At 34.4% G+C, this 18,924-nt stretch overlaps 1 protein-coding gene across 1 annotated transcript in view; it reads left to right on the top strand.

The window, feature by feature from the left end:
• The window catches only part of LOC140152712 (WD repeat-containing protein 74-like), a 35,180-nt gene extending 18,093 nt beyond the window's left edge, over window positions 1-17,087 (top strand). Inside the window, exons 6-10 of the mRNA XM_072175175.1 lie at window positions 3,079-3,179; window positions 4,314-4,369; window positions 12,341-12,483; window positions 13,762-13,821; window positions 16,128-17,087. Of these exons, the coding sequence (XP_072031276.1) occupies window positions 3,079-3,179; window positions 4,314-4,369; window positions 12,341-12,483; window positions 13,762-13,821; window positions 16,128-16,325 (558 nt within the window). The 3' untranslated portion in view covers window positions 16,326-17,087. The remainder of the gene's footprint in view (window positions 1-3,078; window positions 3,180-4,313; window positions 4,370-12,340; window positions 12,484-13,761; window positions 13,822-16,127) is intronic.
• Window positions 17,088-18,924: the final 1,837 nt, after the last annotated feature.

The following is an 18,924-nucleotide window of genomic DNA, read 5'->3' as shown; positions in this document are numbered from 1 at the left end:
CCTAGCAAAGGGCACAGTTGCTCTAATTTATTTTAAATTCTTTACTTTTCCTCTTTCATTAACACCACTCGGGCGGCCATACCTTCGTAGCATTTCGAGATTATGTCCATTACAGACTCCGGGTGACAGTGGTATAGGCCTACCACAATATACTGCTGAAGCCACATGGTTCAGCTATGGTGCGGTTTTCACTCTTGTTTTCAGTTTGATGGCATAAATGATGTATTACCATGATTACAGTGTTCATCAGAAAGAAGTGTAAATGAACATTTTCAGTAATAATTTTACGGTTTTAACATTTTTGAACTGCTTGTTCTAGATCTAAGACCTTCCTTTCATTCACAAAAATGAATATTTATTTATTTATCAGTTCTTGGGAACAGGATGAAGAGTAAAATGTGGATGCACGTAGATTCAAAAATGTCCACTTTTGCAGCATATTTGCTGAGAAAATGTTCTGTAAGCATTTGAAAGTCATATATCAAATTGCACCTTTAAAATCAAACTGAATGTTCTTTCATCTATTGTATCAGAGTGTGAATAATGTTGTGGAAGCTGCATGGTAGCTATATATATATATATATTTAATGCGTAATATCTATGGGCAAAAAAAACACAAGTTTGTTTCCTGTAGGTGGCCTGAAAACTTTTAATGGGAAATGCATTTTTTATTTTAAAGAGTTGGGATGTATGGTAAAATCACATTAATGTTTATTGCCAAATCAGTGCAGAGTAGGTTAGATATGGCAAGATTGATTCACATTGAATATTTAGTGCTTTCATATAAAATAACAATATTTATGAGAAAGATATTGCGATAAATGTTTTTGATATATCTCAAATAAAAAAAAAATGGAATGAGGTAAAATTGAAATGTGCACACCCTAGGAAACAAGCTTGATTTTGTTTTAAAGCCTAATGTGCCCATGCAATTCACATGAAGAGGATCCATCAATCATCATGTGTGTAGGGTTGACATTTAAACAGTGCATAGTAAATCATTAAATGGGAAGAGTGTGAGGAAAGTACTGAAAAGTGTAAAATTACATTGTGGAAGTGATATGGGTGGATGATTGAAAAACGGAAATGACAGCACTTTTTGCTCTGCCATACATTAACATGGTTCATGCTTAACATGCTGATATCTTGTATAGTTGCTCAATTGGTTCAGATGGAACCAGTTGCCCAGCTGTAATGTATTTTTAGCTACTTGCAGTTAAGTTGTTAGTTACCGGTAGTACTTTGAGGTGATATTTCACTTGCATTCTTCAAATTTAGAACTGTATTACAAACATATTGACATGCCAATGTTGGACAAGTGCCAAAAGTGAAGCCTGATTGACACATCAATATATACAAAAGGAATTCTTTTGCGTATTGATATTTTTGTATTAGTTGCTTGTACAGTGAAATGTGTGAAAATATATGTTTCCACTTTTACAGGAGTTCCACAATTAAATTTAGAATCTGGAGGACATAAGATCTACTACCACAAAATTTGGACAAAGTTGCAAGTCTTTATTTGATATACAGTCCGAATCAATAGAAAACAGAGGAATTTTGTTTTAAAACTAAAGATGTATTTTTGAAGGATGTCAAAACATTGAGTAATCATAATATGTGATATATCAATTTAAATCTGACAAAGCATTTTAAATCGAACATCTCCAAATCATGATTCCCTGACTTTTTTTGGGTTTTGTAGGAGCGGGTCTCATATGCAGGTGATGACTTTCACAGATCTGTATCTGTCATGATGTGCATTATTTATTACAAGGTGTTGAAGTACAGCTGCAATTATGAGAGGAGAGAGTTTAAATGATAAGAGCAAGAATTACTACCATTAATCAGCTATTACAGTTGAACAAGCATGGCTGGTGAAAGCTTCGCACAGAGGATACGTTTTTTAGTCAGAATTTACAATAGAGCAACACATTCAATTACTACAATTAATCAACTATCAACAGCATGGTTAGTTAAAAGGAGCACACAGAGATCTGCATTAGAGCTATATATCTTTGATTGGTGTTTATTTAAACAACTATAGGATACAGGTTTGCAGCCTTCATAAAGAATCTTACTATAAATAGGGAAAAGTTGTATGTGTGGGGTGGGTATGTATGTGAAAGTCTCTGTCAATTTCGATCCAAATGTCGCCAAATTCATACCGGAGATCGAGGAATATATAGAGAGGGCAAGGAACTTTCTTTGATTAAAAACAGTCAAGAATTGGCCCCAATATCTGTAAAAAAGTGATTTTTTTGTGGCAAATAATTAATAGCGGTTGCTAGGTACGGGCTATGGCAACTGGCGTGTCAACGTATCTAGCAGAAAGGGCACCGTCATTAGCATGTCGGCGTACGCACCACATGATGTGCACATATGGGGGCGCATAGACCAACTTGCGTGCCAGATACCTGTAGACGCAATATACAGAAAAAAAGAAAAGGAGAACAAAATAAGGTATGGATGAGGTTAGGGGTATACATGGTTATGGTTTAAGGTACGGGATAGGATTAAGGGATACGGGAGGAAGGAAGGAAGCTAAAATAATGAAAGAAGAGAGAAAGAAGAAGAGGAAGAAAGAGAGAGAAAAAAAGAAAGAATGGAAGAGAGAAAGAAGGATAGAAAGAGCGAGCAAGCTAAAATTGGAATGTAAGAATGGACAGATTAACCTTTTCAGTGAAGAATGATATAGGGATCTTAGGGTATGGGGTTGCAGGGTTGTTAGTAGGATTAAAAAGTGTTTTGCATGTTCAATTAGTTGCACTAGTTTTGTACAGAACAAAGTATATAACAAGCCAGGAAGAAGGCATTAATCAATCATTTTGTTTTCTGCACCTGATTTTGTTTAGAGGGTTGAACATGTTGTAAGAGTTTTTTGTATGCAGTTCCATTAGTTGTGCCAATTTTGTACAGAACAGAGTATAACAAGCCAGGATGTAGACATTTAATCAATGCCTCTGCCTGCATTTATATTGAAAGTGCGAAAGGTAATGCCATTTTATCCATCATGGAGCAGACATGTTAGCTAGGGTGCCCTGATTCATGTTTTTTATTCCTTATCTCTCTACCTAGGTGCGACTGTACGACCCGAGCACGCCACGGAGGAGACCGGTATTAGATGTTGAATTTGATGAATATCCAATCATGTCGTTGTCAGCCTTGTCTGATGGAAAGTAAGTTGAAGCAATGATATAAGTTGCTCAGAGGGAAGTGATCAACATTACACCTTGATCATTTTTTTTTCAAATTTTGATTGAAAACTATCCAAAAGTTGTTTAGAAAAAGGTAAATTTTCTTCTTGAAAAGGTCACCCACTACTGTTGTTTCTTCATGAAGTGTTATATTTGCTCCTACAGTAAATAACAACAACAACAACAGGTACACATAGGGAGCAAGAAATAATACATCAGAAAATTGGCAATAAAACTCAATACTTTGCAACCAAATACTCAAGGCATTCAATGATTCAGCAATAGCACAAATGACATAATTGTCAAAAATGACTCCTTTGACATGATTGGATCATATTATAATTGACAAACGGTTAAAGTAGTTAGCAGCAGAAACAACACTGTTTGCCAGCTCTTTCAACCTTTTTTTTATAAATATTTATGATCTTTCAGTTTCACATTATTATCATTTAATGATAGAAAATTATTTTAACCTTTGCAATAATTACTGGTGATATATATAGTACATAGCTATCAATATTAATTGCCCCTTTGTATGATGGATTTGTTTGGTTTGTGTATATACGTGAATCAATAATTCAATTACTGTATAGCAGGATTTTGTTTTGTTTTTTGCGCTTTTTGTGTTAAATGTCAACGCATTGCAAAGCCCACAAAATATTTTACTTTAAACAGCAAAACTGCTCCAAACAGTTCAAATCACGAACAATTGATATTAATACTTCTGAAATATCCTGCTGTACACTACAGTCTTCAATTTAAAAAAATTATGTTTTATGCTTTTACATGATGATAATGGTGATAACAACACCATGCCCATATATGAATTGTTACGGTCTTAATCATGCCCATGGATGGAGTTTCTGTGGTTTTGTTTCAAGAAATGCCCTCCATGGAATTGTTACATTTGATATTCTGAAGCATGTCCAAATTATAAAAACATCCTACAAGCCTTTAGAACCTTAAAAGGTCCTATGAGAGTACATGCAGCTTTATATCCAGACTAGATGTGATTCATATGTTTTGACTATCCTTTGACACAAGTTCAATATCATAATATTGTTACTGTCATAACCTTGAGACTGTCTTGATAAGTGTATTCCTTTTTTGCTACAGCTCTGTTATTGTAGGAAACTCACATGGCTACATGGGGAGAATAGACTTGAGAAAAGGTTAGTGAACTTGATTGAATCTTATTTTTTTACTGTTACATGTGTAGTTCAGTGTTGGGGTGAGTGAGTAAAATTGCTCACTTTAACCTGGCTTGAGCATTTTGTTTGAGCCTGGGCCCACCATGACTCAAGCATGTCTCTGCAAAGAGTAACCATTTAAACAACAATGTGATTAGCTAACCAGCAATTCTGATTTTGTCATTTTTGAATTGAGCATGAACCCTGCAATTAGCAATCAAGACAAAAACAGACATTTAACTTAAAAATTTAAGTGTGATATACTTTGATTCTCACACAAACCTCAGACATTACATGATTTAAATATAAACACAGGAGCAGTTGAGATTGGAGATAGTCATATACACTTCTAGTGCCCGTTTCTATTCATCGTTATGTATTCTTCTCCCGTGCATTATTTTCGCGAACTACCCTTCACAGCCCAAATTATATAAACCTGCACGCTAAACAATGCATTATCTAAAACCTGCACGCTAAACAATAGATTCTAGATAATACGTGCACGCTCAAATACTAGAAATACTACTTTCACATAACCATAGTAGAGTTAGGTGACGCTTTCGACACAGAGGTCACATAACTATACAATTGTCTGTTCGATATATATACCATCAAAAAAGTACGAATATACATTCTGTGTGTTAAAATGGTATAGTTACAAACGGTGTTCTATAATAGGGTACAATTACCGAATAGGGTGCAACTCGCTAGACTTGAGTCCAGTCCTCGTTTACGGAGTTTAGGGTTAGGGTTTAGGGTTGGGGTAGGGCAGTCTTGTAATAAGACTAGTAGAGTTGCACCCTATTCGCAATCGCTCAGTGCAAAGATCATTGTCATAAATTATGATTAATGACCTCAAATAAATCAAACATCAAATGAGAATAATCGAGCTTCTATTAATTAAAAAGGACCAAAAACAGGTGGATCATAATTATACAAGATGACACCATTGCAAAATATTCAGCATTTTACAAATGAAATACATGTAGCCCTATATCTAAAATAACATAGCCGGGCCCGGGAAACACACACTAGCGCATAATATCATGATCATGCTTTATAATACCATAGGCCTTCAAACACATGTGTTTGAAGGCCTATGATAATACGTGTGTCGTGTGTTTTAATATAAGTAGATTTTGAAGTTCAAATTATAGAGCTATAAAGTCCAGTTGATATTCACCGTAGTCGGACATCTAAATCGATCGTTTCCAGGTGAACTGGTTCAGTGCTCTAATGATCACAACATAAAGTCAATTGGTTACAAACCATGCGTGAATAAGTTACTAAAGTATGACGTATGGCGCAATCGATACCATTGATAGCTAACTTATACAGGGATTGATTTTCTTTACCAGTTAAATGCTACGTAGCTGGTCAATGTCCTGACGGTGTTTTTAAAATGTAAGATATTTTCCCTAATATTAAAACTAATATAATGAATGCAGCAATTAATATTGCCTATTGTTTTAATAGGCCTACACTCAAAGTGTATGATGGATAATGTACTCGTGCAAATGCATTCGTCAAGATAATTGCACTTGCCATGGAGTTATTGCATTTAGCTCTTGAGCCTATCGGCTCTCGAGCTAAATGCAATAACTCCACGGCACGCGATTATCTTGACGAATGCATTGCACTCAGTTCATTATCCTTATCATAGTTAATACTTACAGGAAAAACTTACTTGTAATGTTTCATGAAATAAGCATGAGCTTTCATGTAAAAATTTACCCATTTATGCTTGTGGATCATTTGCCAGATAAGTACGGCGTGGAAAAATATTTGTACATAAAATCTTGGATTATGCCTTTCAAGCAAGCAAGTTTTCCTTGAGGGTGGGATGTCTGATTTTAATATCACCTGGTGTTTTTACCTGATCCACACATCCTTGTGGTGAAGTGTCACTTCTAACCGCCAGTTTGTATCGTTGGTGGTCAATCACTCTCCCTTTAGGCTTGTGTATTCATTATTGTATTCAGGATTCTCTCTTTCAATGTGTCTCCCTTTCATCTGTCTGTCTTTCTCTCTTTAAACTCTGTATCTTGTTGCCTGTAGTCTATTATGTCTCTGTATGCATCTGCCTTCCACTGTGTCTTTAATATCTCTCATTGTTTCTTTGTCTCTGTACATGTGTTATGCATTATGTGTACCATTTTGTTGTCTTTTGCTGTTCTCTCTTTATCTCCCCTTCCTCCCCCCTCTCTTTCTTTCTCCCTCTGTCTCTCTCTTGCTCGCTACCTGTTTTATCGTTCTGACAATTAATGTTTCATTTCAATATAAATACACTAGCAGATTCACATATACACTGTATCATCTTATTTATTATGTTTCTACGGTTGCCCAGGACCACAAGTCAAAATGGGAGAACTTCGCTATTCCGAAGGTTCTCTATTCGAAGGTTCACTATTCGAAAATTAAGAAGGTTCTCTATTACTGAAGGTTCTCTATTCCGAAAACAGAAAAGGTTCTCTATTCCGAATATGAAAAAGGGTTCTCTATTCCGAATATGAAAAAATGGGTTCTCTATTCCAAAAACGAATAAAGTTTCATTATTCCGAAACAAGTCACCGTGTTCTCTACTCCGAATATGAAAAAAGGTTCTCTATTCCGAATATGAAAAAGAGTTCTCCATTCCAAAATCTAAAAATCATTCCGAAATGAGGCCCGTAAAGGAAAGAAGAAAGCTTAGTGAGTATGTAAAACAGCTTAATAAGCAAAGAAAGGATACCTTAATGGACCCATAAAAAAGAGACCTCGGAGGGCCCGTAAAAGGCAAAGAAGAGATACCCTAGGCCTAATGGACAAGAAAAAAGACCTTTGTTGGCCCGTAGGCCCTAAAGCAAAGAAAATATGCCTTATTACAAGGTATCTTTTCTTTACCTTTTACGGGCCCCTGAGGTCCCCTTTCTTTGCTTTTACTGCCCCATAGTAAGGTATGTTTTCTTCACTTTTTACGGACCCCTAGGGGCCACACACCCGGTTACCCCCCTTTGTCGGCGCCACTGGATGTAGGCCTACATAATGGTAAAATTACAGGGTGTCCCAGAATGATTTATACCGGAAAAGATGGAATTTTTTAGGTATGAACGGCATTTCTATTGGTCATATTGTTTTACATATATTTAGCTTTCTCAGATTTTTTAGATTTTAAAAATTGGACGTTTCTAGTAGAAGTTAGAGAGGATTATGTAAAAATGATGAATTCAAGTTTTGACAAAGCAACCTATTTTGAAAATCTGTAAAAGTTATTTGGAAAATGTTATGCAGTATATTTATTGTGTCCTGTTCTTACTTCTACTAAATAGTCGATATCTATCGTTTATTTATGATGTTACGAAGCAATTCTTGTATGGAATAAAGGATTTGCTACATTTGAGTGACCTTAAACTATTATTTCTTTGGCAGCAGTTTTGAAGACAATTATTGCGGTGTGTGAGTTTCATCATTTGAAATGCCGGCAGAGATGGAGTTTTCATAAAAGTAGAGAGAAGGTTCGTCCTTAGTGTCACAGCACGCATTTATGTTCACAGTATATTGGCAAACCCACAGCTACGTGGCGAAGAATATAAAAATTTTACTGCGGATGATGCTTGAGGAAGTTATAATCTCTGTAATAATGACATTTTTGGGTAAAATTGTGGTAATAATCACATAAAAAGTATGTTTTTCAACCTTAATATCTGATGTCATATTGAAATTTTTCACTTAATTCCATATCAAGAATTATTTAGCATTGTAAGCTCTACATATTTGCCAAATTTGGTGTATTTCCTATAAAAGAATGTAGGATTACTCCAATATATTGCACAGTGCGGCTGGATGATGATGATAAAGGATCCATGTGTTATGATGCCTTTGCACTGTAATTACACACATGCCGTTTTTGTCCATTTTCAGTAATAGCAATGTCACACGAAAACGAATCAAGCTATTTCCATGAAAGTCACAGAATAAGTAGGAGACATGTGTGGCATTGTATTGCACTTATTAAGATTAGATACACTGTTGACTATATATTTTTGATATTTTGTTCAAACACGGTATAAATCATTCTGGGACACCTTGTATGTTGAATTTTCAGTTCGACTGATTGGCAATACTTGATGACCATGCATGATGACGGTGAGGTGACTACCTTATATGCAAATTGTATGCAAAGTAGCTAATTTTCTATTGTTCTTCACGTGCAAAACATTGCCGACTCCACAGTTACAAACCTCAAACTGTTCTCTACTTTTACAAGTAATTAGAAGAACTCAAGGTAAAAAAACCCAAAAAAACACATTACACATTGTAAAGCGGAATTGGTATTAGGAATAGAGAACACAGTGACTTGGATCGGAATAAAGAACCTTTATTCATTTTCGGAATAGAGGACCCATATTTGAATATTCGGAATAAAGAACCTTTTTTTCATATTCGGAATAGAGAACCTTTCTATTTTCGGAATAGAGAACCTGTTTGTGTTTTGGGAATTTTCGTAATAGAGAACCTTCGTAATAGAGAACCGTTTTTTCAGAATAACAAACCTTTAATTACATTCGGAATAGCGAATGGTAAAATTACACGTTCGGAAAAGCGAACCTTTGGAATATCGAACCTTCGGAATGGCGGACCTTCGGAATAGCGAGAGGACCCCGTCAAAATCGTCACAATTTATTCTTTCTGTATGCAAAGAATGGAAACTATTGATGTACATATGACTTATTAAATATTGTTACTCTGCATTCAAGGAATTGCTTTATTGATGGTAAGCTTTATCAAAATGGACATCAATATATATATAACAAAAAACATGTAAAATGAATTGCCAGAAGTGTAGTCTGGGTTTGAGATATCATGTAACATTGTATAGCGGATGAGAAAAAATCAGTATCGGCTTATTCTGTAAGGTTGAAAACCTATATGAGCCATGTACAAATAAAGTATTATGTACAAAAGGCAGGTGATACATATAAATTGCTAGAAGATAATGTCTTTCTTCAATGTTGCTTTAAGCTCTTTTAACAAACACATGCTCTTTTCAATAAAGCACTCAGCAAGCTGTGTAAATTAGGAAGGAAGGTGGGCAAAATAGCCTTAATGTAAAATGTGTGTGCGATTATGTTATACATTACATATTCATAGTGTCTGGGTGTGTTTCAACAGTCAGTTTGTCTGCCAGTTGGTGTTCATGTTTGGCTGTGTACATTGTACACATTATGTATGCTTTGTTTGAGGAGTAGTGGCTGTTTGCTTCTCATCTCCTCTCTTTCTTTGTGTCAATCACTGTCTTTCTCTGATGTTATATTGTTTACTGTCTGCCTCATATTTTCCATTTCTGTGTCTACATGTATTGTTCATTTAAAGAATTGTAATGAAAAGCTACAAAATTGCTAATCATTGTAGTGAAAGGCTACTAGATTTATATCATCACTTAATCATATTTGTACCATATTAGAACCGAATTAGTGTAACTTTGGTTCTGTAAATAGTAGCTTCTGCAAATGTAGCATGATTATACATGGAAATGTCACATACAATTGACTGCAAATTCATAGTATGCTGAAACCTTTTCCAGAATTTTGTAGGTGACCTTAATAAAAAAATATCAATTTTTAATAATTACCATAAAATCTGGTTTATATCGCCAATTTCAAAAAATCTAAATTACTAGATATCATCAGGACACTCCTCATATTCAGAATGCAATTTGATATGTCTGAAGTGCACTTATATCCCACAAAAAATACTGTGCAAACTTTGCAATCCGATCCCTTAATGGGTCTACTATGTCTTTGTAGACATACGTACAGATTTTCACCAAATCAATCCTGATTTCATTTTTACTTCGCTCAAAAGAAATGGAATAAGATATTCAAACAAAATGTTCTCACAAGCTAGATAGAACCCTCACTTATAATCATAGCAGAAGCTGAGATATAAGGGTAGAGGTAGAAATTTATGAATGACCCTCTTACATGTTCATAAAGCAATGGAGTGTGTGTATCTTATACTAGTCTGTCTGTTATTAAAATACATTTACAGTTTTATATTAAAAGTTGTAATTGTGAAGTGTTGTGAAAGCTGCACTGTCACACATACTTGAAAACTAATAAAGATATCTGAGGTCTGAGTTTGAAGTAATTAAAATGGCAGAAATTAATAACAGTAGGCAAATCAGACAGACAAAAGTTTTATGATGTTATTGCATTATGACTGCTGAAGTGAACAATTCTTTTTTTGTATTGAAGCTTCATAAATATTGAATGACTTCATTGATTGAATGATTGATTGATCAATCGATCTATACATTTTACAATGCTATCTACTGAAGATAGCAATGATCGTATCACAAGTACATACAATAGCAATTTCAGTTGAATGAACACAGTCTGACATAGCCTGACGATTTTTCGCATACATTGCGCGATCGCCAGCTTACGCGACTGTCTAGACGTAACGCGGAAGTGAATCTGACCATCATGATTGCTTAGTATTTTAATTATTGTATTCAAGGTCATGCATTTGCGTTGTATTTTGAAATGCGCGATATACAATCGCGGTTGTAGTGCATACAGCTGTTGAAATCCATGTCCATTCAATTAGAATATCTAGTAGGCCTATAGTACAGCAGACAGCAAAGAAGTAATAATGGCTGAAGGGTGGTGAATAAAATGCTGTCTTTGGTAGATAGCAATAAACATGGACATGTTGAAACACCTGTACAAATATAACGCCAAAACATGAACATTTTTAAACTTCTGTCACCCGTTTTTAATTTTAACATCAATGTGATTTTTATCCATACTGTATATTGTAACCAAAGACAAATATTAAACTGAGGTACTACTAAGCAGAAAAATGAGATTTATACAAACTAAATTTAATAAAAACATATAAAGTTTTAATTTTGGGTTTGTTAGGATTCTAAGTTGTGAGCATAATAAACTGGAAGTATCAGTGTACACTCAGTGGGTCACATCTTGACACTTGGAATGAAATTGTATGCAAGAATATTGCCATTCTAACATAAATATTATCATTTTATATGAAAAAAACACCATGAAAATACTTTGACACTTCATTTGGCACACAATATTCTGGTTACATAAGAATCAAAGAATTTCTTACAGTTTGCCGCAATTGCCCTAAAGAACCTTGTTCAATCACATTTATAATCTTAATATACAGCACTGGTCCCACTGGAGAGTGCTTCAAACATTCGATGAATACATGAATTAAACTTGTCCTAATGACCTAAAGGTTTGAACCTTTTTAGCAGATGAGATAAGACATTCATTAAGTTGCTCGGTTGATCGATTGGGATATTTAGGACTCCTATTTAAGAAAAGGGGTATCAAATATTTTTTGTTGTTTGTGAGTGGCTAAGTTTCAATTTGTTTCTGTGTAATTTGCCAAATTTCACTGAGTTTAATTTCTATACATGGAGCCATTGGCAATTCAAAAGGTATTAATCACACCTCAAGTTTGATCAGCTTATATAAGGCAGAAATTATTCGGCTCTGATTACTGTGCGAGTCAATAAAGTCCCAACTCATGCTCACGTAACTTCACAAAAGCATGCGTCAGTTGCGCATTACGCAACACACAACTAGCGTAAGTATTGCGCCCAATGCATGCATAACTTTCTATATCGATACACAGTGTTATGGGTCTTAATTTTTCCACCTTATATAAACTGAACAAACTTAAGTACAGGGAAAAGTAGACCAACTTGTATTTTCTCTGCTTTTTGTAAATCAACATCTCTTTGGATGTAGATACTTAAATGAGATGGGATATAAGCCATTGTATTGAGTAATTACTTTGCTTGCTACTGACAGATGAGGTGGTACACAAAGAGAAAGAACCCTTATATTTTTTATTTATTTTCTTTAGATTGTAAAATGTTTTACTATAGATTTTCAACAATCGCATATTTTTCTTTAATTGTGTCTGTATTTACAGGTTTAGTAAGGCGAGTGTACCGAGGTTTTGCCGGCAGTATACGCTCTTTACAATGTCATCCCACACTACCCGTAGTAGCAAGCTGTGGGTTAGACAGATTTTTAAGAATACATGACACTGTCACAGGGAAATTGCAAACTAAGGTAAGAAAACATGTACTGAGGCCAAACACTGATTTGTTTACTCTATAGTCATGGGAAAGCCATGTTGTGTCAGTTACAGTGATATGTGATTGTGGTGTGGGTGTATTCATGATCATGCATGTAATAATCCTACCCTTCTTTGGTCACAAGACTTGTTTTGAGGAATAGCAGATCTTGTTATAATCACCAGCCCATTATTTTGTTTGCAAATTGGCAGATCAAATGTAATCTGTATTCAGATCTCTCGCTGAGACTGTTTTTGAAGAAGTGTAACAATATTTTTTGTTTTTGAAGAAAAAGGTTTGAATTTTACAATGTGACATAGATCCAAACTGAATTTGCAATGCAATGAGCAATAGTTTCAATGAAAGAGACATAGAATTTCAAATGTTTTGGCAACGGCAGATATTTATATAGTGAATGGCTCTGAATGTAATACAAGATTATATTGCACAAAATATAAAACTATTGCACAAGTCAAAATATTTTTGTGTCAAGTGCAATATATTCCTGTATCACACGAAAATAAAACATTCAATATTATCAGTGTGAGTGTGATACCGATCAGCAAAATGTTTGTCGCAAACAGCATCTACGCAAACAATATTTTTAAAAATATTGTAGCCATCTGGGTACTTCAAAGACACTATGTGATATGTGGATTTATTGTACCATTTGGAAGGCTGGTGTAAATACAATACAATACAAAGAGCATTTCCTCAGCCTGCTACACCTAATTGCTTAAGTCATTCTTACATGTTTCTCATTTTCAATTTTGATTTTCTGAGTAATAAACCCATAATTAATCAAATTTCCAGCTGCATTTTCATTAACTTGTGGAATACATCTCTTTTGATGTATTCCACAAGTTAATGAAGAATGCGGCTGTAAATTTGATAATTATGGGTTTATTACTCAGAAAATCAAAATTGAAAATGAGAAACATGTAAGAATGACTTAGGAAATTAGTGTAGCAGGCTGACGATTTGCGTAATTTCCATAAGGCTCAGAGCACTTACAAAATACTTTAAAACTACCACTTAAAACTACATTTGAAGGTGCATCTTAAAATACAAATTATTATACCAATAAGAACATGTTAAGGGAACAAATAAGTTTTAAGCGCTTTTTCAATATATTTGTAGATGATAATCTATAATATTGGTTTCACTATTATGCAACATGATGTCTAAGCACTGTTGTGACTACAAATGTACAATATCGTAATAATTGACAACAATTAATGCCAATAACCATTGTACCATCATTTTGTTTCAGGTCTATTTGAAATCAAGACTCAACTGCCTTTTATTTTCAAGTGCAGACTTCAGGGAACAGGTAACTAAAATCTTAGTAGAGTTAGATAAATGAGCAAACTTGCACAAGCATTTGTTCCGTAACTTATGACGCAATATTGGATGCCACATTTTATGTGATGTATAGGTGATGTGTGAACAATTTATATGGCATGGCCTGGGTATTTGATGGTCCCAAGGACAGAAGAACAACTTTGGTTAAACTGGACCTCTGTGTTGAAATGAAGTCTAATAATAATAGTCTAATAAGGGAACGAATAATCATGATTTGATCCATGCAGAGCAAAGTCAGAATCATTGAAAATTGAGTTAGTACCATTACCAACTTGTTCAGGTAACTTAGTAGTACCTACTAATCTTGTAATTGCATAGTGCATGGCATACCTGGTTTGCGAAGTTTGAACTTTTTATATGTCCATTTTCTTATGTTTTTTATTGCTTTTTTTTGGTCCCTATTTTTGCCTATTTTTCAATTATTTCGTTATTGCCCATTTTGTCTGATTGGATCACATCATATCGCATATATGGTATCATCTTTTCAGGACTAGTTGTATATCATAAATCACATTTCCGATTATGATGGGCTTTCATTATTTTTGTAGTCTCATAATTTGCTAGTTGCCCAGCAACATATTCTCATGCCTTTTGTATATATCTGGCCATCAAAATTTCATTCTTTTGACTGTATTTTATTTTGTAAGGGCATCCAACTTTCATTACATTCACCTGGTTTTGTTTTGTTTTTGCTATTTTTGTGTTAAACTTTGCATGAAATATGGAAGGTATTCAGCAGTTCCGATTTTAATAAGCAGACAATATGTGCAAAAGAATTATGGTTGACAAACAAGTAGTTCAATTGACTTCATGTCATGACAACAACACATTACAAAAATGTATCCATTATGTATGTGTGGTTTGATGCATCATGAAAGCTGTATAATGGCTAATGGAACTGCCAAAAGGAAAAATATAGCCTACTTGTGTTCTTATGATGTGTCAAATAAGTGCTTCTTATTATAGAATCAATGCATTTGATTTACACAATTTCACTGCATTGAAAGCTTCTATTTATGAAGTGATATGCAGCTGCAAATGCGGAAAGAAAGGAAACCTCTTTAGTAGTCCTGTAATGTAGTGGCCTATTGTTGACAAAATGGCACCATTTGTTTTTTAGTTTCACACATGTTTTGTATTGACTGCTCAAGGCTGTGGCTTTTTCAAAGCACTCTTTATGAATAATGTTGTTAAAGTAACAGAGTTGCATAGAATGCTGGAAACAAAAGATGCTCATCAGGCAAACAGCTTATGCTTGTAAGATTTAACCATCACCTTACATGTTTCCATTAATTGCACAACTGCATTTTTTACAAAGTTGTTCTTAAAAAAATGTTACATATGTGCATGAACTTAATTGTGTAATTTTGTTTTTTAGAAAATCCATTTACAACTAAAGTCTAAGACTGCTGATTACTTAGCTTTTAAAAAGCTAGAATTTTTCTTGAAAATCATATCATGAAAACAGCACATTACTAATATGTACCATTATGTATGTGTGGTTTGATGCATTAGTGTAGTTGAGTTGAAGTATAATGCCTAATGTATAATGTAACTGCCAAAGGGAATATAATACGGCCTACTAGTGTTCTTATGATGAGCCAAATAAGTGCTTCTTATTTTAGACTCAGTGCATTTGATTTACACAATTTCACTGCATTGAAAGCTTCTATTTATGAAGTGATATACAGACCTGCTGAAAGAAAGGAAGCCTCTTTAGTAGTCCTATAAATGTAGTGGCCTGTAATTTTTGACAAATGGCACCTTTTGTTGTTTTATTTTCACACATGTTTTGCGTTGGCTGCTCAAGGCTGTGGAAGTTGTTCTTAAGTGTGTAGTTCATATTTTAAAACTGCTGATTACAAAGCTATGATAGCTTTTTAAATCTGCATTTGTTCTTGAAAAATCATGTCATGACATCAACATATTGCTGAAATGTATCATTATGTATGTATGGTTTGATGTATCCATGTACAGGCAAATTAAGTAATTTTTGGCCAAGCTCGAACATACCTGTTGTGTTTATCGCGGAGCCACTAGCGTTCCCGAGTGTTTGAACTTGGCCAAGAATTATCTAATTTACCTGTAGTTGAAGTATAATGGCTGCCAAAAGGAATAGAATATAAATACATTCTATTAGCGTTCTTATGATGTACCAAATACAATTCATGTACTCGTAGATACATGGATAGCGAGAATAGAATTGCATTCAAACTCCTGTAAGTTCTTGTTTAAATATAATATTTGTTTCTGTTCTTTTTCTTTTTCTTAAAGGGGAACTCAACAGAGGAACATTTCGAGAAAGGAAAACATAAATCCAGCGATGACCAGAAACCCGGGGATGAGGAAGCAGAAGAGCTGTGGAGGAGTATGGAAGTTATAGATGAATCAGCAGCACCAAGCAAACACAAATCACCCAGTAGCAAAACAGACAAGAAACCCAGCAAAAGGAGGAAAACAGGGAAGAAATAACAAAGACACTTGACCTATATATATGTTTCAGCTGACAGATTTGACCTAACTTTTATATGAACACTTCAATCATGGCTTATAAGCAGGGTAAATGAAGGCAATTTTGTGTCTCGATTGTATGCATTTCAGGCGAGAGAATGGCTGGTTTTGATGGATTTCCCAAGCTGTGAGTTGTATACATGTATTACTATTCAGACAGAGATTTCCCCAAGGCAAAATAGTTTTTATTATCATATAGAAGATTGGAATATCATACCAAAAGTAAGGCATGAAACTTTCTCAAGCTTGTTTGATTCATTTGAAATTTTGAGTATGGAGTAATAATTGGTTGTGACAGATGCAGATCGTAAAGAAAGAAGATGATCAAGTTTTTGTTGATTGAAGCTGTTTGTTTGGGAAAATGATAGTTAAATTGAGAAGCTTTTTACAAATCTTGATTATTGCCTGTAGTCATAAGCTACTTACCCTATATGTCATACTGAGGAATTAGATTGAACAGGGATATGTGACACATGTGACCTAGTCATATCTTTTTACTTTGAAAGAATTGTATGCTTTAGGCCATTGAAAGCAAAATTCAGGATACCCATCAATACAACCTAAATTGAAGTTACCTTCTTATCTTTGAATATATATTCCGGTTTTCATCTATTTTTATGATCAGGTGTGTGTGCATGCATTTGTAATACCCACATAATTGTGGCCCAAGCTTTGCTCCAAAGCCAACCTTAAAATTTTCATTCTATAGAAAGAAAAAGAAAACTTAGACGAAAAAAAGCTAAACATGACATATCTCTTCTGATACTGTGGACCATGATCATGATACATTCAGCATAACAGAGGGATGCACACCAATCTTGGACCATCATCTGTTCCCACCATCACCACTGCATTGACGATAAAAAAAACCATGAATTTGATGAGAGCAGGTCTGATTATGAGCCACTATGGGCTAAAATGGTGGGGTGGTAAAGGCCTCAAGTAAAGAAAGTCCATGGTTTACCAGGAGATTTTACACTAAACAAATCTGCTGGTCTATATTTACATGTCCTTTTTTAATGGATCCATGATACAAATATGTGATTAGTTCCACGGTTTGGTAGTAAATTTGGGTCCACATTCCCAAATATTTTTTTAGGTACACGGTTAACAGGTGTTAACTGCATGCATGAGCTACTTAGTTCAAAAGTCATCAAACTGTTTAACAAAAAAGGAAATCATCTCTTTGTGATCTCAGTAATATGAACAATTATGTTGACACCTGATTTCAGCTAACTTCTAACAAAGTGGTACTAAAGAAATTTTTAAACCATGCATGTATGCTAGCCACGATTGGATTAGAGAAAAACCAGATACATTATTGAAATGTTATGTTTTATCTTCAGCATCTGTGGCATATATTTGACCAAATAAAATACAATTTGAGTGAACATTTGCCATGTTGAAATTGTATATTTGTATCGAGTATTGTACATTATGTTTCTATCAGTGTCATGTTTGCTATCATAGATAGAATCACTTGTTTGGAAAGACTCCTCTTTGTGACCAAAATTATACTGCTGTTCTTGTAGAGATTGGTTTAAATATTGGTTAAGTAGAGCGGATTTATTACTACACTTTCAGAATTGTGAATTTCATGATAAAAGTCTTCAAAACTTAGTATTGGTGATAGGGATGAAGTGTTCTCAACATTTAGGATATGAGCGAAGATAATAACACCCCTCAGTTGAGTAAGCATCCTGCAAGAATATAATTCTGGTTTTGATTTGTACTCTTGAACACGCTTTCTAATTTCAAAATGTGTGCTGTCGTTGCAATGATCTGCTTTACTGTATTTTAGAGGTCTTAATTACAGTATCTTGCAGATGATATATGATCCAGTTTACTGGACAGATATCCATTGCTGATAAACTGATTGCTAGTGACTGATAGTGACCTTAACTCAATTATACAAGTTTTATTGAGTTGCTAGATGTATGGCAATAAAAGTATCATATATCTGTGAAAAGTGAAATATACTCGGAAGCAAAACTGGAACCACTTTAATTTATTACCTTTTGCTATATATGTAATGGTGTATTGTTTTGATCGGAACATTACAAGAAGCGCCTTTTATAAAGCCACGTACGTACATGTACATGTATGTCTTAATATTTTATTTAAATTCCTACAGAATTGAAAACATGCCTCGTAATAAGTGCAACTTCTGCTCTCTCCTCCTTACTCCCATAAGTATTGATCAGTCCTGTTTTTATCAGGTGATAAACTAGTGTTTACGTAGGTCTACATTGTTTCCTTCAATTTCTGTTTTCAAAGTAATAACATAATAAATTTTAAAAGCTACAGCCTACACCCATGAACCAGCCTGATCTTTTTAAATTTTTATTTATTTTTCAAACGAGAAAATTAACAGCAAGCCGAGTTTATGGACTTTTTGTTTAGATTATACTGATTTCGATCAAGCAACTGTAAGTGATGCCTAGTTACTGGGTCACATTGCAAGCCTTGCTGCAGATTCTTTTATTATCGTGCATGTTGCCATGGAGATGCTGCAGTTAACTAAATATTTTGCGTCTGCCTTTTTGTTTAAATTAACCAG

The sequence above is a fragment of the Amphiura filiformis genome, chromosome 5 (genome assembly GCF_039555335.1).
Source record: "Amphiura filiformis chromosome 5, Afil_fr2py, whole genome shotgun sequence".
NCBI classification, from domain to species: Eukaryota; Metazoa; Echinodermata; class Ophiuroidea; order Amphilepidida; family Amphiuridae; genus Amphiura; species Amphiura filiformis.
This window is presented reverse-complemented; position numbering and strand designations above follow the sequence as displayed.